The sequence below is a fragment of the Doryrhamphus excisus genome, chromosome 10 (assembly GCF_030265055.1).
Source record: "Doryrhamphus excisus isolate RoL2022-K1 chromosome 10, RoL_Dexc_1.0, whole genome shotgun sequence".
NCBI lineage: Eukaryota > Metazoa > Chordata > Actinopteri > Syngnathiformes > Syngnathidae > Doryrhamphus > Doryrhamphus excisus.
In genome coordinates, this window is record NC_080475.1 from 11,088,409 (window position 1) to 11,110,883 (window position 22,475).

Below are 22,475 nucleotides of genomic sequence, written 5' to 3' on the forward strand. Positions count from 1 at the left end.
TCCTGTCATCAGTTGGCGTTTCTCGTGTGGGACCACAGTTTGAATGAATTGTTCGAGTTTGTTGAGGCTGAAACAAAAACACGCTGATACACATCTAGGATTTTCTCTTTGGCGCCGCTCACGGAGGAGGCCATTTTTGTTTTGGGCAGCATGACTAATACCATACGTGTCCTCACTTGTTAGCAAAGTTAACGCTGCCATATTTGTAGTGTTTATCAACAATTTTAAATAACTGTCTGAGGTGCTGCAGTAGTGTATCGGGATTGTGGTGGACTTTTTGGAAAATGGCGGCCGTATACAGAGCGCTCTTCTGGGGCAACCAGGGGGTGGTCTCATGGCCATGAGGATGGAGGTTTTTCTTTCATGACGTCATAAAAAGCTGCCACTTCAAAAGTGGAACAACAAATGACTGGTATACTATGGGATCTCTTCTACTAGTCACAGTGCTTCACTACTTTTTCCACTTGTATGACAGTTAAGCATGTTTAAAATGTGAATTATTTGTATTTTCATACATTTTCCTGTGGGACATTTCCCCCCCATTTTTGGCTTTTTTTCCTCAGGAGAAACTCAGTGGAGGATCAGGACTCGTATCGAGGTCAGCCTGGCGTCTGTGGCCTCACCAACCTGGGCAACACCTGCTTTATGAACTCCGCCCTGCAGGTCTCTGCCACACACACGCGTACACACACACACACACACACACACACACACACACACACTAAGCTCCTGTCATTCTTGGCGTGCAGTGCCTGAGCAACACTCCTCCACTGACGGAGTACTTCCTGCAGAGCTCCTACCTGGAGGAGCTCAACTTCTCCAACCCTCTGGGCATGAAGGGCGAGATTGCAGAGGCCTACGCCGACATCATCAAGCAGATGTGGTCGGGCCGCCATTACTCAGTGGTACCGCGCATCTTCAAGGTGACGCGGCCAAATAAGGACTTAGTAACAGATGCTTGTTGCCTGATGACTGGAGTTGTTTTTTTTTTGTGCGGGCAGACAAAAGTGGGTCATTTTGCGTCTCAGTTCCTGGGCTACCAGCAACATGACAGTCAGGAGCTGCTCTCCTTCCTGCTTGACGGCCTGCATGAGGACCTCAACCGTGTGAAAAACAAAGAGTACATCGAACTGAGAGATGCGGACGGCCGACCCGATCAGGTGACTCACCATGAATTTTTTGAATATGAATATTGTGACACAAACGGTTATTTGTAGGCACAAAGGTATATCATTAAAGGGGACCTATTATGACCATTTCGGGCCCTTTGTATTGAAATGTGGACTCCTATAGAGCAGCTACACACAATAACCCGTACTGAAAGCTTTCTAGATCTTCCAGAATCCGCACCTATTCCAGCTGTAGTACCTCAGATTTCCAAAATTGTGTTTTAATTTATTCCACCCACAGTCCACTTCCGGGCACGCCCACTCCACTGTGATTGGTCCCATTCAGCTTGTACCTGGGCACGCCCATATAATAATAATAATAACAACAGTGGTGCTCATATGAAATATTCACACCAAGGACACAATTGTGTACTCACACAATTAGACAGTAATGGCGGCGTGTTGATTCATTGTCAGGCCATTCTAATTCTGTACTGCAGTATAAGCCGTGTACTGACTACTACTACTACTACTACTAGTACTTCAATATAACATTTATCCCTTGACAAGATAGAAACAAATATTTGATGGGTGGACTCTTGTCAGGTAAAAGTACAAACGCCTCAAATTGCAACCTTTGCCAAACAGGAAGTGGCCGAGGAGGCGTGGCGGAACCACCGGCGGCGCAACGACTCCGTGATCGTGGACACCTTCCACGGCCTCTTCAAGTCCACGCTCATCTGCCCCGAGTGCCACAAGGTCTCCGTCACCTTTGACCCCTTCTGCTACCTGAGCATCCCGCTTCCTGTTAGCAAGGAGCGGGTCATGGAGGTCTTCTTTGTCTCGCTGGACCCGTACGCCAAGCCCATGCAGGTGAGCGGCAAATCTCGTTATTATGGGCCTGCTTGTACACGTATGTTAATGTGTGTGTGTGTGTGTGTGTGTGTAGCATCGGGTTGTGGTTCCGAAGGGGGGCAAAGTGTCTGACCTCTGCTCAGCTCTGTCTGAGATGACGGGCGTTCCTGCCACTCAGGTGAGACCTGCAGTTACTCGGCAGCATCACTTCCTGTCCTACTAAAACGTGGCGGCGCTTTGTGTGTTTCAGATGGTGGTGGCCGATTTGTTCAACCATCGATTTTATAAAATCTACACCGCCGACGAGTCGCTCAGCTGCATTCTGGACCGGGACGACATCTTTGTGTACGACCACCGACCACCACACGTCCCCGTGTCCAGCCCGAGAGCCTTTATCCTGCATAATGTGGAATAATGTGGTTTACGTTCCGTGCGTGCAGGTACGAGTGCGGCGTGCAGGACGACGAGCAGGTGCTGCTAGCGCTCTACCTACGGGAACGCTCCCACTACAGAGACTACGGCTCCGTCAACACCACGCTCTTTGGACACCCGCTGTTGCTCAACGTGCCGCGCAGCAGCTGCAGCCAGGAGGCGCTGTACCACCTCTTCCTGCAGAGACTGGCGTGAGGGACACAACACGCCAACAACACGCCCACGCGGTCTTAGTTTTGTCACACTCGCCTGCCTTAAGAGATGTTTGGTTATTTTACATACTGTGTGTGTGTGTGTGTGTGTGTGTAGGCGCTACGTACGGGTGCCCGACCCCTCAGAGGAGCTAGAGGACGATGAGGATGACGACGATGATGATGACGATGATGATGAAGAAGAGGAACTGTACAAGACTCAGACCAACGGCATCAGTGACGGTAGTGTTCTCAGACAGGAAGCAGTTTTTTTATGTCCCCATTAGGGGGACTGGTATGGTACTGAATTGGGGCGAGAGGCGGGGTGCACCCTGGCCTGGTCACCATCCAATCACATCACATATGGGGTGGAGTCTTTAATGATGACATCACTTCCCGCCTCTTGTTTTTTTAGATGAAGAGCAGGAGGACACGGAGCAGGCAGGCCCCTCCCACAGGGAGGCGTGCCGTGCAGACAGGTCGGCGAACGGCCACCATGAGGGCGCCGCCCCTCCCTCAGAGTTCCATCCTGATCATCCGCGGCCCCCCACGGAGGAGGGCGACGTCCACAACAACGCATGTCCCGCCACCACAAAGCTCCTCTGCAGCGGTGACGCTGGCCCCAGTGACGGTCACATGCACGCCCGCGGGGAGGCGAGCACGGCCAATGAGGAAGGGGCGGCTGCAGCGGCGGCGGGAGCAGCAGCACCGCCATCGTGCAGCGGCACCCAAGACGACGGGAAGCAGGAGGAGGCATGTCCTCCCAGCCCGCCGGCCAGCGAGAATGCAGCCGGTACGACGGCGTGTGGCAAGAAGAAGAAACGTCTCTTCACCATCCAGGCCGTTAACTGTAACGGCACGGAGCGCGAGATGGGCCCTGATATGTCCTTCAGCTGTGAGTGTATACACTACACACACACACACACACACACACACACAGGTGGAAGTACAGTCACACTACAGTCATCCTTCGTTTATTACTGTTAATTGGTTCCAGCCGTGTAGAATGTAAATAACATAAATCTTCATACCTTTATTAGCTTATATATTAGTAGCCATGATAAACTGTAATAAGAGATCATTAGGATTGGCTGATATTAAGAAAATGACTTATAAATAGTATAAATGATAAACATAAACAAGTCGAGGTGTTGACTATATATATGTATATGTATGTATGTGTATATACCTGTGTATGTGTATATATATGTATTTTTAATGAATCAAATGCTGTCATCATGAAGGAACGTTCGTGTGGGGAAGTATTTACTTGGCGGACCGCTCAATGATTATAAACACTGAACAATCCCCTCCAGACCTAAAAGTTGCCAAATGTCTTCCAGCCATCTCTTGCGTCCCTGCAGTGATTGAGTAGCCTGTGCATGAGGAATGTGCCGGAAACAAAGAGTGTAAAGATGACTATAGGGGTGTTATTTCATGTCCATAGAGCTTTAATAATGGTTAAAAACTACTCGAACTACAAAAATCAAACCTATTTTGTGGAGATTCACTTACAACGTTTGGGTTCGGAACCAATTAACTGTGATAAACGAGGGACGTATGTCCCACCAACATTCCGACGTGTGTTCTCGTGTGAGCAGCACAGCCGTACGTGGCCTTGGACTGGGACGCTGACATGAAGAAGAAGTTCTACAATGAAAACGAGGCTGAGGTACGTGTCTATTTCATTCCTACACGGCAGATGACACGCTTGACCCTTTTATAGCTGGGGGGGGCGCTGTTGTGTGAAAGTCACCGTTCCGTTTGTGCTGCAGAAGTACGTGAAGCACAGCAGCATGGATGTTCCTCAGCAGCAGACCACTGTGCAGTTGCAAGAGTGTATCCAGCTCTTCACCACCGTGGAAACACTGGAGGAGGAGAACCCTTGGTAGACACACACACACACACACTTGTAAATAGCGCTTTTCTTACACAATATTTCACAAAGTGCCTACCCTTTGTGCATACACAAAATACAGTCAGCATGTATATTAGTCAACACGTGAATTTTCAAGTGGAAAAGGTTATAAAGCCTTTTCCCCAACCATTGGGACTCCAGCCAACCACAGTGAGAGCCATTATCCACAAATGGTAAAAACAATGGAACAGTGGTGAACCTTCCCAGGAGTGCCCAACCAATCAAAATTACCCCAGTTAAGGTCAGTGTTCATGGGTCCACCATAAGAAAGACACTGGGCAAACACGGCCTGCATGGCACAGTTCCAAGACCAAAACCACTAGTGAACAAAAAGAACATTAAGGCCTGATGATTCCCAAGACCTTTGGGAAAATACTCTCTGCCTTTTGTGGTGACGCCTCGCAGGTACTGTCCCGTGTGTAAGAAGCACCAGCTGGCCACCAAGAAACTGGACCTGTGGTCTCTGCCGGAGATCCTCATCATTCACTTGAAGAGGTTTTCATACACAAAGTTCACCAGAGAGAAGCTGGACACCATCGTCGACTTCCCCCTTAGGTAATGTTTTCTTTACCGCTTATCCTCACCAAGGGTCACGGCCATGCTGGAGCCTATCCCAGCTGTAGACCCTGGACTGGTGGCCAGCCAATCACAGGGCACATATAGACACATATTGTTGTGTCTTCCAGGGACCTGGACTTCTCAGGCTGTCTCTTGAGGAAGACCGTGTCCAACGGGGAGCCGCCCAGCCGCTATGACCTCATTGCGGTGTCCAACCATTATGGAGGACTGCGAGACGGACACTGTAAGACCGCCCCCCCTCAAGTCCTTGTTTGTACTGTCAGCTGAGTCAGCTTTTTTGTGTATGTGCAGACACCAGCTATGCACGTAACAAGGACAACGGTCAGTGGTACTACTTTGACGACAGCAAAGTGACGTATGCCAGAGAAGACCAGATCATGGTGCGTAGAAACTACTACATCCCATAATGATCACCTGAAATGACCTATATATGTGCAACATCGATAAACTAGCATATTGATTACACCCGCTTACATCGCTAACACGGATGTTCTTCCTTAGACCAACGCAGCCTACGTGTTGTTCTACCATCGACAAGACAAGATGAGAAAACCACCCCTCCCCGACCCCAGCACAAGCCCCGCCCCCTCCACACATCCCTCCGCTGACGTCACGCTTTGCACAGACGACGCCGCCACTCTCACCATGGAAACGGACTAAAGGAGCTAACGTGCGGTGAAGTAACTTTTCCCTGGTTTTATTTTCTTTCTCTGAAAGATTTTTAATGTACGACACTGAGTGGGAGGAGCTTAACGGTTCAGCAGTTTTGATTGGAGAAGTCTGGACTTTTATGGACTGTCAACTTTTTCTTTCATCTTTGGTTGGAAACAAAAATTACTTTAGTATCATGTCACCTAATTCCTTTGACATGTTGACATTTTAGTGGATGGCATCACGTGCGCACACGGCACCTGAAGGGGACGGCGTTTGCTTTTCCTTTGTGTATATTTTGCTTGTTCTGGTATTTATTGAATGAGTTTGAAGGTCACACGGCCTCATCAGGATGCATCAACACTTATTTTCATATTTAACGACAAACAGACCAAATGTTTGACAGCTGATGGCGCTGCTGCTGCTATACAGTATTTTTCTACCAGAGCAAACTTCTTTTGGTCGTACTCTTTGTCAAATATCACCAGATTTTATAAGACTTTTCAAATAATTAAAAGAATTCTTATGATCCAGAAACTTTGTTTGTATATTTCACATGTCCAAGTTGGAATATTATTTTTTCTTAAATACACAACAGTCACTTCAGGTTAAACAGACGAGATTGGTGATGATGGCAAAAGCACCACGTGTCAGTGAATGCATCGCCGCGTAACATTACATTAACGGTGACCATTCTGAAGAACAGCAGAACCTTCAAGTGTGGCGTAACCGAAGCTTGTGGTGCTTCTAGAACATGGTAGACTTGATGTCCTGGCTGAAGAAGGTTCCAAAGTTCAAATCTCGGGACATGAGCTCTTCCTCCACATTCTCCAGCGCCCACTTGTGCTCCACGATCTCCAGTGCCTCCCACTCGCTCTGAAAAAGCAACCAATCGGGAGTCAGCACTACGACAACACTTACTGGGCAGAATTTATAACTAAAAAAGGATGCTGAGACACAGCATAGAAAGGGACGGGAAGGAGGAAAAACCTTCACCTTTTACTCTGAATGTACACTTATAGCTTTTATGTTCAGTTTGACCCTAAAACCAATCGTTTGCTATGTGACAAACTACATGAGACCAACAAAAATAAACACGGATCACCTTAAAAGCCTTGTTAGGGTCTGGGGGCATGGCCATGGCGGCGCCTGTCATCTGATCCTGCATGAGGCGTGATTGGTCAGCCGCTACAAGGAAACGGAAAAAGTTTCATTTACAAATTACTAACTATGCTGATTTTTTTTTACATTTTTTTAGTCCACAAAATATGTCATGTTTGCCTCTTTCTGATACATAATGCTTACCGTTGTCTTGTCCTAGGATGAGGCTGTACATGCTCCTCAGGCCAAAGACGTTAAGGAAGTACCAGGATGCAGAACTCACCCTGAACACACCACAGCAGCATTGGAGCAACATGGCGCCTTGTTTAATGTGCTTTTTTTTTTTTTAAACATGGAAACGTACCAGGAGGCATCCAGCGTCAGCAGATCAATTCCACGTTGTAACATGGGCTTGAACCTCAGCGTCAGCGGGAACGGAACCTTGGCTGAAAAAAAAAAAAAAAAAAAAGATGGCCGTTAGTTTGTACACACGCCACCGACATCGACCGTTACCGTGTTTGCACATCATGTGACCCAACAATCTCACTTATGACGAATCCAGAGAAGGCCCAGTTGATCCATCCGCCAATCACGATCATGGGAAGCACGTTGGTCAGGTTGCCTTTCATCATGTCCGTCAGCATGCTGGTGTCTGCAACACGTCACATGACCGCAGCTCTTAATGGCCACATCCTTCAGGAGAAACGCGCCAGTCACATGACAACACACCTGTCATTGGGTTTTTGGGGACGACCTTTCTCTTGACCTTCTTGAAGAAGCCGGTCTCTGCATTGTTGAAGTAATGTTTCCTCATGGTGAACGACTGCAAGGTACAACTCTTCCATGACACCACATAATTCGTTCATTCATTCACAACATTATTTATTTACACTTTGCCTTTAGGACCCATAAATTCACTGATTGACTTAAACGTGGACTTTTACATCAAAATAAAATAAAAACAAATGGAATTGAAATAACATTTAATACATCACAGTATGGCTTAACAGCACAAACACGCCCCCTAGTGGCTTGGTACAAAATCACTGTACAACAAAGTCCAATTGTTGTCATTTTTATTTTTAAGTTTAGCAAAGTGGGTGCGAATCCATCAGCGTTGAATAAAACTAAAATAAAGTAAAAGTGCTACCTCACCTGTTTAGGGATGTATTTGCCATTTTCCCTCAGGATGCGACTCCGCAGGAGCACCTGACTGAAGGAAAGGAAGACAAGGTGACGATGCTCCAAAAGATGCTGAGAAACAGATCATCCCGATTCTCACGTTTGCATTTCAAGAGGCAAAATTGCACTTATTGCTCATCATTCATAATCCTTAAGTGAAACATAAACATATTTCTTTCCCTTTTCTGTTGCATTCTAGCATGGTTAATATGAGCAAGCTAACAATGGACGTCATAGAAAATGCATATTGTGATGAAACCTCCGAATATATTTAACTGATGAATGCGTCAAGTTGCAGACTAACCTGTCCGAGACCTGCTCCAGGTCCACCTTCTTGTCGCTGTGCAACAGCTGAGTGACGTAATGACGAATGACCCCCACCAGGAAGGTGATGAAGACGATGGGCAGCACCACCCACAAACGAATACTGGAGTCCAACAGGAGCTCTGGACCGGCCATGGCTCCGTCTACACGCACGGACGGCTCTGCACTCTGAAAGAGAGACAACCATCCAGTTACACAACGCGTCAAGGAGAGGACATGTCACCGGGATGTGGGTGGTCTTGTTAGATCCAAGGGGCCTAAACCTAAAACCTATTTTCACATCCTGTTGGCCATCCTGTTTTTGTTTTTTTAATGTGATGAAACTGTCCTGGTTTTAGATACTTATGTAGTTATTTGTTCAGTATGACTTGAAGGAACTTTTCTTTTAAAAATCAATATAAAAGAGATATTGTTTAGATAATTATTCCATTCAAAGTTATTTTTGAACCTTTTTTGAAAGTTATCAAGAGAGATTTTAGCTGAATAACCTCCCAGTCTGCTTTCTACATATGGATGTTATATCTACAGTGACTATTACGGTCAATGTTTGTTCAGTTTTACTATTTACATTTTACCATTTCTTTTAGGCATATATTTTTCTCTACAATAAAAAACGAACCGCGGACCACAACTAGTCCCCAGACCGCACTTTAGAGACTGCTAGCTTAAAAACCCGAAGGACAAGCCTAAGGTTAGCTTTAGCTTTGTAGCATGTTGACTAGCGTGGTCGTTTAATGTGGCTTCAACAAACAACTTGTTTCTTTCTTCGCCACTACTAGCATTTTACTATGTGTGCGTGTCTCTATTCGCTGCTAAAACACAAAGCAGTCGATTGGAAAAGACGTTAATTACCACATGAATTAAGTTTTTGGCCACCAAGATGACAGTCTCCGGCTTCTTCTTCTTCGTCGTTTTTTTCTTCTTCTGGATTTGATCACAGATAAGTGATTACCGCCCCCTACGAAAAGAAACTTCCGGGTCATACGGTGAAAATGTTAATTCCCAGTCGGAGTGTCTGAGGACAGAAAATAATACAATATTAAAATAGAATAGTAACGTGTATTAATGCAGTTGTCTGTAGTATGTGCCGCGTTTTTTGCTTGTTATTATGATTTTATCGGCATAAAATGCCAGAGTTTGAGGGCTAAAAAAAACTAAGCGGTTAGAATGGGGGGAATGTTTTTTTTGTTTTTTTTTTGCTTCTAATGCACTTTTCTGGTGAAAAAAATAGGGGAAACCTCACACACACTCAACAGGGGCCCCAGAAGCATCCAAAAATGGCATAAAATGCCAAAGTTTGAGGGCGGTCATTTTTGACAAAAAAACGTAAGGGGTTAGTATGTCGTTTTTTGTCATTTTTTTCAACTTGCTTCTAATGCACTTTTCTGTTAAAAAAAACACTGGAGACCTCACACACTCAACAGGGGCCCCAGAAGCATCCAAAAATGGCATAAAATGCCAAAGTTTGAGGGCGGTGATTTTTGACAAAAAACATAAGGGGTTAGTATGTCGTTTTTTGTCATTTTTTCATCTTGCTTCTAATGTACTTTTCTGGTCAAAAAACACTGGAGACCTCACACACACTCAACAGGGGCCCCAGGAGCATTGAAAAATGGCATAAAATGCCAAAGTTTGAGGGCGGTCATTTTTGACAAAAAACGTAAGGGGTTAGTATGTCGTTTTTTGTCATTTTTTCAACTTGCTTCTAATGCACTTTTCTGGTGAAAAAAATAGGGGAAACCTCACACACACTCAACAGGGGCCCCAGAAGCATCCAAAAATGGCATAAAATGCCAAAGTTTGAGGGCGGTGATTTTTGACAAAAAACGTAAGGGGTTAGTATGTCGTTTTTTGTCATTTTTTCAACTTGCTTCTAATGCACTTTTCTGGTGAAAAAAACAGGGGAAACCTCACACACACTCAACAGGGGCCCCAGAAGCATCCAAAAATGGCATAAAATGCCAAAGTTTGAGGGCGGTCATTTTTGACAAAAAACGTAAGGGGTTAGTATGTAATTTTTTGTCATTTTTTCAACTTGCTTCTAATGTACTTTTCTGGTCAGAAAACACTGGAGACCTCACACACACTCAACAGGGGCCCCAGAAGCATCCAAAAATGGCATAAAATGCCAAAGTTTGAGGGCGGTGATTTTTGACAAAAAACGTAAGGGGTTAGTATGTCGTTTTTTGTCATTTTTTCAACTTGCTTCTAATGTACTTTTCTGGTCAAAAAACACTGGAGACCTCACACACACTCAACAGGGGCCCCAGGAGCATTGAAAAATGGCATAAAATGCCAAAGTTTGAGGGCGGTCATTTTTGACAAAAAACGTAAGGGGTTAGTATGTCGTTTTTTGTCATTTTTTCAACTTGCTTCTAATGCACTTTTCTGGTGAAAAAAATAGGGGAAACCTCACACACACTCAACAGGGGCCCCAGAAGCATCCAAAAATGGCATAAAATGCAAAACTTTGAGGGCGGTCATTTTTGACAAAAAACGTAAGGGGTTAGCATGTCGTTTTTTGTCATTTTTTCAACTTGCTTCTAATGCACTTTTCTGTTACAAAAAACACTGGAAACCTCACACACACTCAACAGGGGCCCGAGAAGCATCCAAAAATGGCATAAAATGCCAGAGTTTGAGGGCGGTCATTTTTGACAAAAAACGTAAGGGGTTAGTATGTCGTTTTTTGTCATTTTTTCAACTTGCTTCTAATGCACTTTTCTGTTAAAAAAAACACTGGAGACCTCACACACACTCAACAGGGGCCCCAGGAGCATCCAAAAATGGCATAAAATGCCAAAGTTTGAGGGCGGTGATTTTTGACAAAAAACGTAAGGGGTTAGTATGTCGTTTTTTGTCATTTTTTCAACTTGCTTCTAATGCACTTTTATGTTCAAAAAAACACTGGAGACCTCACACACACTCAACACGGGCCCCAGAAGCATCCAAAAATGGCATAAAATGCCAAACTTTAAGGGCGGTCATTTTTGACAAAAAACGTAAGGGGTTAGTATGTCGTTTTTTGTCATTTTTTCAACTTGCTTCTAATGCACTTTTCTGGTGAAAAAAATAGGGGAAACCTCACACACACTCAAAAGGGGCCCCAGAAGCATCCAAAAATGGCATAAAATGCCAAAGTTTGAGGGTGGTGATTTTTGACAAAAAACGTAAGGGGTTAGTATGTCGTTTTTTGTCATTTTTTCAACTTGCTTCGAATGCACTTTTCTGTTCAAGAAAACACTGGAGACCTCACATACACTCAACAGGGGCCCCAGAAGCATCCAAAAATGGCATAAAATGCCAAAGTTTGAGGGCGGTGATTTTTGACAAAAAAACGTAAGGGGTTAGTATGTCGTTTTTTGTCATTTTTTCAACTTGCTTCTAATGCACTTTTCTGGTGAAAAAAACAGGGGAAACCTCACACACACTCAACAGGGGCCCCAGAAGCATCCAAAAATGGCATAAAATGCCAAAGTTTGAGGGCGGTGATTTTTGACAAAAAACGTAAGGGGTTAGTATGTCGTTTTTTGTCATTTTTTCAACTTGCTTCTAATGCACTTTTCTGGTGAAAAAAATAGGGGAAACCTCACACACACTCAACAGGGGCCCCAGAAGCATCCAAAAATGGCATAAAATGCCAAAGTTTGAGGGCGGTCATTTTTGACAAAAAACGTAAGGGGTTAGTATGTCGTTTTTTGTCATTTTTTCAACTTGCGTCTAATGCACTTTTCTGGTGAAAAAAACAGGGGAAACCTCACACACACTCAACAGGGGCCCCAGAAGCATCCAAAAATGGCATAAAATGCCAAAGTTTGAGGGCGGTGATTTTTGACAAAAAACGTAAGGGGTTAGTATGTCGTTTTTTGTCATTTTTTCAACTTGCTTCTAATGTACTTTTCTGGTGAAAAAAATAGGGGAAACCTCACACACACTCAACAGGGGCCCCAGAAGCATCCAAAAATGGCATAAAATGCCAAAGTTTGAGGGTGGTGATTTTTGACAAAAAACGTAAGGGGTTAGTATGTCGTTTTTTCATTTTTTTCAACTTGCTTCTAATGCACTTTTCTGGTCAAAAAAAGACTGGAGACCTCACACACACTCAACAGGGGCCCCAGAAGCATCCAAAAATGGCATAAAATGCCAAACTTTGAGGGCGGTCATTTTTGACAAAAAACGTAAGGGGTTAGTATGTCGTTTTTTGTCATTTTTTCAACTTGCTTCTAATGCACTTTTCTGGTGAAAAAAACAGGGGAAACCTCACACACACTCAACAGGGGCCCCAGAAGCATCCAAAAATGGCATAAAATGCCAAAGTTTGAGGGCGGTGATTTTTGACAAAAAACGTAAGGGGTTAGTATGTCGTTTTTTGTCATTTTTTCAACTTGCTTCTAATGCACTTTTCTGGTGAAAAAAATAGGGGAAACCTCACACACACTCAACAGGGGCACCAGAAGCATCCAAAAATGGCATAAAATGCCAAACTTTAAGGGCGGTCATTTTTGACAAAAAACGTAAGGGGTTAGTATGTCGTTTTTTGTCATTTTTTCAACTTGCTTCTAATGCACTTTTCTGGTGAAAAAAAAACAGGGGAAACCTCACACACACTCAAAAGGGGCCCCAGAAGCATCCAAAAATGGCATAAAATGCCAAAGTTTGAGGGCGGTGATTTTTGACAAAAAACGTAAGGGGTTAGTATGTCGTTTTTTGTCATTTTTTCAACTTGCGTCTAATGCACTTTTCTGGTGAAAAAAACAGGGGAAACCTCACACACACTCAACAGGGGCCCCAGAAGCATCCAAAAATGGCATAAAATGCCAAAGTTTGAGGGCGGTGATTTTTGACAAAAAACGTAAGGGGTTAGTATGTCGTTTTTTGTCATTTTTTCAACTTGCTTCTAATGTACTTTTCTGGTCAAGAAACACTGGAGACCTCACACACACTCAACAGGGGCCCCAGGAGCATTGAAAAATGGCATAAAATGCCAAAGTTTGAGGGCGGTGATTTTTGACAAAAAACGTAAGGGGTTAGTATGTCGTTTTTTGTCATTTTTTCAACTTGCTTCTAATGCACTTTTCTGGTGAAAAAAATAGGGGAAACCTCACACACACTCAACAGGGGCCCCAGAAGCATCCAAAAATGGCATAAAATGCCAAAGTTTGAGGGCGGTGATTTTTGAAAAAAACGTAAGGGGTTAGTATGTCGTTTTTTGTCATTTTTTCAACTTGCTTCTAATGTACTTTTCTGGTCAAAAAACACTGGAGACCTCACACACACTCAACAGGGGCCCCAGGAGCATTGAAAAATGGCATAAAATGCCAAAGTTTGAGGGCGGTCATTTTTGACAAAAAACGTAAGGGGCTAGTATGTCGTTTTTTGTCATTTTTTCAACTTGCTTCTAATGCACTTTTCTGGTGAAAAAAATAGGGGAAACCTCACACACACTCAACAGGGGCCCCAGAAGCATCCAAAAATGGCATAAAATGCCAAAGTTTGAGGGTGGTGATTTTTGACAAAAAACGTAAGGGGTTAGTATGTCGTTTTTTGTCATTTTTTCAACTTGCTTCGAATGCACTTTTCTGTTCAAAAAAACACTGGAGACCTCACATACACTCAACAGGGGCCCCAGAAGCATCCAAAAATGGCATAAAATGCCAAAGTTTGAGGGCGGTCATTTTTGACAAAAAACGTAAGGGGTTAGTATGTCGTTTTTTGTCATTTTTTCAACTTGCTTCGAATACACTTTTCTGTTCAAAAAAACACTGGAGACCTCACATACACTCAACAGGGGCCCCAGAAGCATCCAAAAATGGCATAAAATGCCAAAGTTTGAGGGCGGTCATTTTTGACAAAAAACGTAAGGGGTTAGTATGTCGTTTTTTGTCATTTTTTCAACTTGCTTCTAATGCACTTTTCTGGTGAAAAAAATAGGGGAAACCTCACACACACTCAACAGGGGCCCCAGAAGCATCCAAAAATGGCATAAAATGCCAAAGTTTGAGGGTGGTGATTTTTGACAAAAAACGTAAGGGGTTAGTATGTCGTTTTTTGTCATTTTTTCAACTTGCTTCGAATGCACTTTTCTGTTCAAAAAAACACTGGAGACCTCACACACACTCAACAGGGGCCCCAGAAGCATCCAAAAATGGCATAAAATGCCAAAGTTTGAGGGCGGTGATTTTTGACAAAAAACGTAAGGGGTTAGTATGTCGTTTTTTGTCATTTTTTCAACTTGCTTCTAATGTACTTTTCTGGTCAAAAAACACTGGAGACCTCACACACACTCAACAGGGGCCCCAGGAGCATTGAAAAATGGCATAAAATGCCAAAGTTTGAGGGCGGTCATTTTTGACAAAAAACGTAAGGGGTTAGTATGTCGTTTTTTGTCATTTTTTCAACTTGCTTCTAATGCACTTTTCTGGTGAAAAAAATAGGGGAAACCTCACACACACTCAACAGGGGCCCCAGAAGCATCCAAAAATGGCATAAAATGCCAAAGTTTGAGGGTGGTGATTTTTGACAAAAAACGTAAGGGGTTAGTATGTCGTTTTTTGTCATTTTTTCAACTTGCTTCTAATGCACTTTTCTGTTCAAAAAAACACTGGAGACCTCACATACACTCAACAGGGGCCCCAGAAGCATCCAAAAATGGCATAAAATGCCAAAGTTTGAGGGCGGTCATTTTTGACAAAAAACGTAAGGGGTTAGTATGTCGTTTTTTGTCATTTTTTCAACTTGCTTCTAATGCACTTTTCTGGTGAAAAAAATAGGGGAAACCTCACACACACTCAACAGGGGCCCCAGAAGCATCCAAAAATGGCATAAAATGCCAAACTTTAAGGGCGGTCATTTTTGACAAAAAACGTAAGGGGTTAGTATGTCGTTTTTTGTCATTTTTTCAACTTGCTTCTAATGCACTTTTCTGGTGAAAAAAACAGGGGAAACCTCACACACACTCAACAGGGGCCCCAGAAGCATCCAAAAATGGCATAAAATGCCAAAGTTTGAGGGCGGTCATTTTTGACAAAAAACGTAAGGGGTTAGTATGTCGTTTTTTGTCATTTTTTCAACTTGCTTCTAATGCACTTTTCTGTTAAAAAACACTGGAGACCTCACACACACTCAATAGGGGCCCCAGAAGAATCAAAAAATGGCATAAAATGCCAAAGTTTGAGGGCGGTGATTTTTGACAAAAAACGTAAGGGGTTAGTATGTCGTTTTTTGTCATTTTTTCAACTTGCTTCTAATGTACTTTTCTGGTCAGAAAACACTGGAGACCTCACACACACTCAACAGGGGCCCCAGAAGCATCCAAAAATGGCATAAAATGCCAAAGTTTGAGGGCGGTGATTTTTGACAAAAAACGTAAGGGGTTAGTATGTCGTTTTTTGTCATTTTTTCAACTTGCTTCTAATGCACTTTTCTGGTGAAAAAAACAGGGGAAACCCCACACACACTCAACAGGGGCCCCAGAAGCATCCAAAAATGGCATAAAATGCCAAAGTTTGAGGGCGGTGATTTTTGACAAAAAACGTAAGGGGTTAGTATGTCGTTTTTTGTCATTTTTTCAACTTGCTTCTAATGCACTTTTCTGGTGAAAAAAACAGGGGAAACCTCACACACACTCAACAGGGGCCCGAGAAGCATCCAAAAAGGGCATAAAATGCCAGAGTTTGAGGGCGGTCATTTTTGACAAAAAACGTAAGGGGTTAGTATGTCGTTTTTTGTCATTTTTTCAACTTGCTTCTAATGCACTTTTCTGTTAAAAAAAACACTGGAGACCTCACACACACTCAATAGGGGCCCCAGAAGAATCCAAAAATGGCATAAAATGCCAAAGTTTGAGGGCGGTGATTTTTGACAAAAAACGTAAGGGTATGTCGTTTTTTGTCATTTTTTCAACTTGCTTCTAATGCACTTTTCTGGTGAAAAAAACAGGGGAAACCTCACACACACTCAACAGGGGCCCCAGAAGCATCCAAAAATGGCATAAAATGCCAAAGTTTGAGGGCGGTCATTTTTGACAAAAAACGTAAGGGGTTAGTATGTCGTTTTTTGTCATTTTTTCAACTTGCTTCTAATGTACTTTTCTGGTCAGAAAACACTGGAGACCTCACACACACTCAACAGGGGCCCCAGAAGCATCCAAAAATGGCATAAAATGCCAAAGTTTGAGGGCGGTGATTTTTGACAAAAAACGTAAGGGGTTAGTATGTCGTTTTTTGTCATTTTTTCAACTTGCTTCTAATGCACTTTTCTGTTCAAAAAAACACTGGAGACCTCACACACACTCAACACGGGCCCCAGAAGCATCCAAAAATGGCATAAAATGCCAAAGTTTGAGGGCGGTCATTTTTGACAAAAAACGTAAGGGGTTAGTATGTTGTTTTTTGTCATTTTTTCAACTTGCTTCTAATGCACTTTTCTGGTGAAAAAAACAGGGGAAACCTCTCACACACTCAACAGGGGCCCCAGAAGCATCCAAAAATGGCATAAAATGCCAAAGTTTGAGGGCGGTGATTTTTGACAAAAAACGTAAGGGGTTAGTATGTCGTTTTTTGTCATTTTTTCAACTTGCTTCTAATGTACTTTTCTGGTCAAAAAACACTGGAGACCTCACACACACTCAACAGGGGCCCCAGGAGCATTGAAAAATGGCATAAAATGCCAAAGTTTGAGGGCGGTCATTTTTGACAAAAAACGTAAGGGGTTAGTATGTTGTTTTTTGTCATTTTTTCAAGTTGCTTCTAATGCACTTTTCTGGTGAAAAAAATAGGGGAAACCTCACACACACTCATCAGGGGCCCCAGAAGCATCCAAAAATGGCATAAAATGCAAAACTTTGAGGGCGGTCATTTTTGACAAAAAACGTAAGGGGTTAGTATGTCGTTTTTTGTCATTTTTTCAACTTGCTTCGAATGCACTTTTCTGTTCAAAAAAACACTGGAGACCTCACATACACTCAACAGGGGCCCCAGAAGCATCCAAAAATGGCATAAAATGCCAAAGTTTGAGGGCGGTCATTTTTGACAAAAAACGTAAGGGGTTAGTATGTCGTTTTTTGTCATTTTTTCAACTTGCTTCTAATGCACTTTTCTGTTCAAAAAAACACTGGAGACCTCACACACACTCAACACGGGCCCCAGAAGCATCCAAAAATGGCATAAAATGCCAAAGTTTGAGGGCGGTCATTTTTGACAAAAAACGTAAGGGGTTAGTATGTCGTTTTTTGTCATTTTTTCAACTTGCTTCTAATGCACTTTTCTGGTGAAAAAAACAGGGGAAACCTCACACACACTCAACAGGGGCCCGAGAAGCATCCAAAAATGGCATAAAATGCCAGAGTTTGAGGGCGGTCATTTTTGACAAAAAACGTAAGGGGTTAGTATGTCGTTTTTTGTCATTTTTTCAACTTGCTTTTAATGCACTTTTCTGGTGAAAAAAATAGGGGAAACCTCACACACACTCAACAGGGGCCCCAGAAGCATCCAAAAATGGCATAAAATGCCAAAGTTTGAGGGCGGTCATTTTTGACAAAAAACGTAAGGGGTTAGTATGTCGTTTTTTGTCATTTTTTCAAGTTGCTTCTAATGCACTTTTCTGGTGAAAAAAATAGGGGAAACCTCACACACACTCATCAGGGGCCCCAGAAGCATCCAAAAATGGCATAAAATGCCAAAGTTTGAGGGCGGTCATTTTTGACAAAAAACGTAAGGGGTTAGTATGTCGTTTTTTGTCATTTTTTCAACTTGCTTCTAATGCACTTTTCTGGTGAAAAAAACAGGGGAAACCTCACACACACTCAACAGGGGCCCCAGAAGCATCCAAAAATGGCATAAAATGCCAAAGTTTGAGGGCGGTCATTTTTGACAAAAAACGTAAGGGGTTAGTATGTCGTTTTTTGTCATTTTTTCAACTTGCTTCTAATGCACTTTTCTGTTAAAAAAACACTGGAGACCTCACACACACTCAATAGGGGCCCCAGAATAATCCAAAAATGGCATAAAATGCCAAAGTTTGAGGGCGGTGATTTTTGACAAAAAACGTAAGGGGTTAGTATGTCGTTTTTTGTCATTTTTTCAACTTGCTTCTAATGTACTTTTCTGGTCAGAAAACACTGGAGACCTCACACACACTCAACAGGGGCCCCAGAAGCATCCAAAAATGGCATAAAATGCCAAAGTTTGAGGGCGGTGATTTTTGACAAAAAACGTAAGGGGTTAGTATGTCGTTTTTTGTCATTTTTTCAACTTGCTTCTAATGCACTTTTCTGTTCAAAAAAACACTGGAGACCTCACACACACTCAACAGGGGCCCCAGAAGCATCCAAAATTGGCATAAAATGCCAAAGTTTGAGGGCGGTCATTTTTGACAAAAAACGTAAGGGGTTAGTATGTCGTTTTTTTGTCATTTTTTCAACTTGCTTCTAATGCACTTTTCTGGTGAAAAAAATAGGGGAAACCTCACACACACTCAACAGGGGCCCCAGAAGCATCCAAAAATGGCATAAAATGCCAAAGTTTGAGGGCGGTGATTTTTGACAAAAAACGTAAGGGGTTAGTATGTCGTTTTTTGTCATTTTTTCAACTTGCTTCTAATGCACTTTTCTGTTCAAAAAAACACTGGAGACCTCACACACACTAAACACGGGCCCCAGAAGCATCCAAAAATGGCATAAAATGCCAAAGTTTGAGGGCGGTCATTTTTGACAAAAACCGTAAGGGGTTAGTATGTCGTTTTTTTGTCATTTTTTCAACTTGCTTCTAATGCACTTTTCTGGTGAAAAAAATAGGGGAAACCTCACACACACTCAACAGGGGCCCCAGAAGCATCCAAAAATGGCATAAAATGCCAAACTTTGAGGGCGGTCATTTTTGACAAAAAACGTAAGGGGTTAGTATGTCGTTTTTTGTCATTTTTTCAACTTGCTTCTAATGCACTTTTCTGGTGAAAAAAACAGGGGAAACCTCACACACACTCAACAGGGGCCCCAGAAGCATCCAAAAATGGCATAAAATGCCAAAGTTTGAGGGTGGTGATTTTTGACAAAAAACGTAAGGGGTTAGTATGTTGTTTTTTGTCATTTTTTCAACTTGCTTCTAATGCACTTTTCTGTTAAAAGAAAAACACTGGAGACCTCACACACACTCAACAGGGGCCCCAGAAGCATCCAAAAATGGCATAAAATGCCAAAGTTTGAGGGCGGTGATTTTTGACAAAAAACGTAAGGGGTTAGTATGTCGTTTTTTGTCATTTTTTCAACTTGCTTCTAATGCACTTTTCTGGTCAAAAAAACAGGGGAAACCTCACACACACTCAACAGGGGCCCCAGAAGCATCCAAAAATGGCATAAAATGCCAGAGTTTGAGGGCGCTGATTTTTGACAAAAAACGTAAGGGGTTAGTATGTCGTTTTTTGTCATTTTTTCAACTTGCTTCTAATGTACTTTTCTGGTCAAAAAACACTGGAGACCTCACACACACACTCAACAGGGGCCCGAGGAGCATTGAAAAATGGCATAAAATGCCAAAGTTTGAGGGCGGTCATTTTTGACAAAAAACGTAAGGGGTTAGTACTTCGTTTTTTGTCATTTTTTCAACTTGCTTCTAATGCACTTTTCTGGTGAAAAAAACAGGGGAAACCTCACACACACTCAACAGGGGCCCCAGAAGCATCCAAAAATGGCATAAAATGCCAAAGTTTGAGGGCGGTCATTTTTGACAAAAAAACGTAAGGGGTTAGTATGTCGTTTTTTGTCATTTTTTTCAACTTGCTTCTAATGCACTTTTCTGTTAAAAAAAAACAGGGGAAACTTCACACACACTCAACAGGGGCCCCAGAAGCATCCAAAAATGGCATAAAATGCCAAAGTTTGAGGGCGGTGATTTTTGACAAAAAACGTAAGGGGTTAGTATGTCGTTTTTTGTCATTTTTTCAACTTGCTTCTAATGCACTTTTCTGGTGAAAAAAACACTGGAGACCTCACACACACTCAACAGGGGCCCCAGAAGCATCCAAACATGGCATAAAATGCCAAAGTTTGAGGGCGGTCATTTTTGACAAAAAACGTAAGGGGTTAGTATGTCGTTTTTTGTCATTTTTTCAACTTGCTTCTAATGCACTTTTCTGGTGAAAAAAACAGGGGAAACCTCACACACACTCAACAGGGGCCCCAGAAGCATCCAAAAATGGCATAAAATGCCAAAGTTTGAGGGCGGTCATTTTTGACAAAAAAACGTAAGGGGTTAGTATGTCGTTTTTTGTCATTTTTTTCAACTTGCTTCTAATGCACTTTTCTGTTAAAAAAAAACAGGGGAAACTTCACACACACTCAACAGGGGCCCCAGAAGCATCCAAAAATGGCATAAAATGCCAAAGTTTGAGGGCGGTGATTTTTGACAAAAAACGTAAGGGGTTAGTATGTCGTTTTTTGTCATTTTTTCAACTTGCTTCTAATGCACTTTTCTGGTGAAAAAAACACTGGAGACCTCACACACACTCAACAGGGGCCCCAGAAGCATCCAAACATGGCATAAAATGCCAAAGTTTGAGGGCGGTCATTTTTGACAAAAAACGTAAGGGGTTAGTATGTCGTTTTTTGTCATTTTTTCAACTTGCTTCTAATGCACTTTTCTGGTGAAAAAAACAGGGGAAACCTCACACACACTCAACAGGGGCCCCAGAAGCATCCAAAAATGGCATAAAATGCCAAAGTTTGAGGGCGGTCATTTTTGACAAAAAACGTAAGGGGTTAGTATGTCGTTTTTTGTCATTTTTTCAACTTGCTTCTAATGTACTTTTCTGGTCAAAAAAAAACAGGGGAAACTTCACACACACTCAACAGGGGCCCCAGAAGCATCCAAAAATGGCATAAAATGCCAAAGTTTGAGGGTGGTGATTTTTGACAAAAAACGTAAGGGGTTAGTATGTCGTTTTTTCATTTTTTTCAACTTGCTTCTAATGCACTTTTCTGGTCAAAAAAAGACTGGAGACCTCACACACACTCAACAGGGGCCCCAGAAGCATCCAAAATGGCGTAAAATGCCAAAGTGTGAGGGCGGTCATTTTTGACAAAAAACGTAAGGGGTTAGTATGTCGTTTTTTTTGTTTTTTTCATCCTGCTTCTAATGCACATTTCTGGCAAAAAAAAAAAAAACGGGAAACCTCACACACACTCAACAGGGGCCCCAGAAGCATCCAAAAATGGCATAAAATGCCAGAGTTTGAGGGCGGTCATTTTTGACAAAAAACGTAAGGGGTTAGTATGTCGTTTTTTGTCATTTTTTCAACTTGCTTGTAATGCACTTTTCTGGTCAAAAAAACAGGGAAACCTCACACACACTCAACAGGGGCCCCAGAAGCATCCAAAAATGGCATAAAATGCCAAAGTTTGAGGGTGGTGATTTTTGACAAAAAACGTAAGGGGTTAGTACGTCGTTTTTTTTTTTTTTTTCATTTTTTTCAACTTGTTTCTCATGCACTTTTCTGGTCAAAAAACCACTGGAAACCCCACAAACACTGAACAGGGACCCCAGAAGCATCCAAAAATGGCATAAAATGGCAGAGTCATTTTTGACAAAAAACATAAGGGGTTAGTATGTCGTTTTTTTTCCTGTTCTTTTTTTCAACTTGCTTCTAAAGCAGTTTTCTGGTCAAAATAACAGGGGAAACCTCACACACATTCAACAGCATTTGAGTGCACACACCAACATCAACTCTCAGTCCACATTTGTGGACATGTTCAACAAAACCAACAAAACTAAGTCCCTCTGTCCACATATGTGTACATCAAGTTTAACAGCATGGTAAATCATCACATTTTCTTACTTTTGCAAAATTAAACTTCCACAACACACATTGAACAATTCTAAACATATCTGAGCAAGAATCAGCCATGAAATTTGTCTGAATTGTTTACCTGTTTGACTTTTGGATTGGGAGGACCCATTTGAATGTTTGGGTGAGTTATCAGCCATCTTGAATTTTACATGTGCTTTGTTACACTCTTCTTCCACCACTAGGTGGCAGTTTAACATCCTCATAGGTGGACACCAGGCCCTTGTAGTCCATAATTTAACATTGTCGTCTTGACAACCAAAAATATAATGTCCACACGCCAGGTCGGAGGAGGTT

At 42.5% G+C, this 22,475-nt stretch overlaps 2 protein-coding genes across 2 annotated transcripts in view; one reads left to right on the top strand and one right to left on the bottom strand.

Moving 5' to 3' along the window:
* usp11 (ubiquitin specific peptidase 11) overlaps positions 1-6,272 on the top strand; it is a 20,174-nt gene extending 13,902 nt beyond the window's left edge. Inside the window, exons 8-22 of the mRNA XM_058084888.1 lie at positions 564-663; positions 750-923; positions 1,002-1,160; positions 1,758-1,982; positions 2,059-2,142; positions 2,215-2,309; positions 2,405-2,587; positions 2,706-2,830; positions 3,003-3,482; positions 4,189-4,259; positions 4,363-4,475; positions 4,911-5,060; positions 5,192-5,307; positions 5,376-5,464; positions 5,586-6,272. Coding sequence (XP_057940871.1) covers positions 564-663; positions 750-923; positions 1,002-1,160; positions 1,758-1,982; positions 2,059-2,142; positions 2,215-2,309; positions 2,405-2,587; positions 2,706-2,830; positions 3,003-3,482; positions 4,189-4,259; positions 4,363-4,475; positions 4,911-5,060; positions 5,192-5,307; positions 5,376-5,464; positions 5,586-5,744 — 2,323 coding nt within the window. The 3' untranslated portion in view covers positions 5,745-6,272. The remainder of the gene's footprint in view (positions 1-563; positions 664-749; positions 924-1,001; positions 1,161-1,757; positions 1,983-2,058; positions 2,143-2,214; positions 2,310-2,404; positions 2,588-2,705; positions 2,831-3,002; positions 3,483-4,188; positions 4,260-4,362; positions 4,476-4,910; positions 5,061-5,191; positions 5,308-5,375; positions 5,465-5,585) is intronic.
* zgc:86609 (ER membrane protein complex subunit 3-like) lies at positions 5,789-22,382 on the bottom strand. The gene is made up of 10 exons (XM_058084889.1): positions 22,261-22,382; positions 9,195-9,357; positions 8,323-8,510; positions 7,992-8,049; positions 7,566-7,659; positions 7,384-7,488; positions 7,201-7,282; positions 7,041-7,120; positions 6,841-6,923; positions 5,789-6,611 (listed from the first exon to the last, which is right to left on the bottom strand). The coding sequence occupies exons 3-10, from the start codon at positions 8,475-8,477 to the stop codon at positions 6,483-6,485; spliced, it is 786 nt and encodes a 261-aa protein (XP_057940872.1). The 5' UTR covers positions 8,478-8,510; positions 9,195-9,357; positions 22,261-22,382; the 3' UTR covers positions 5,789-6,482.
* Between the last annotated feature and the right edge of the window lie 93 nt (positions 22,383-22,475).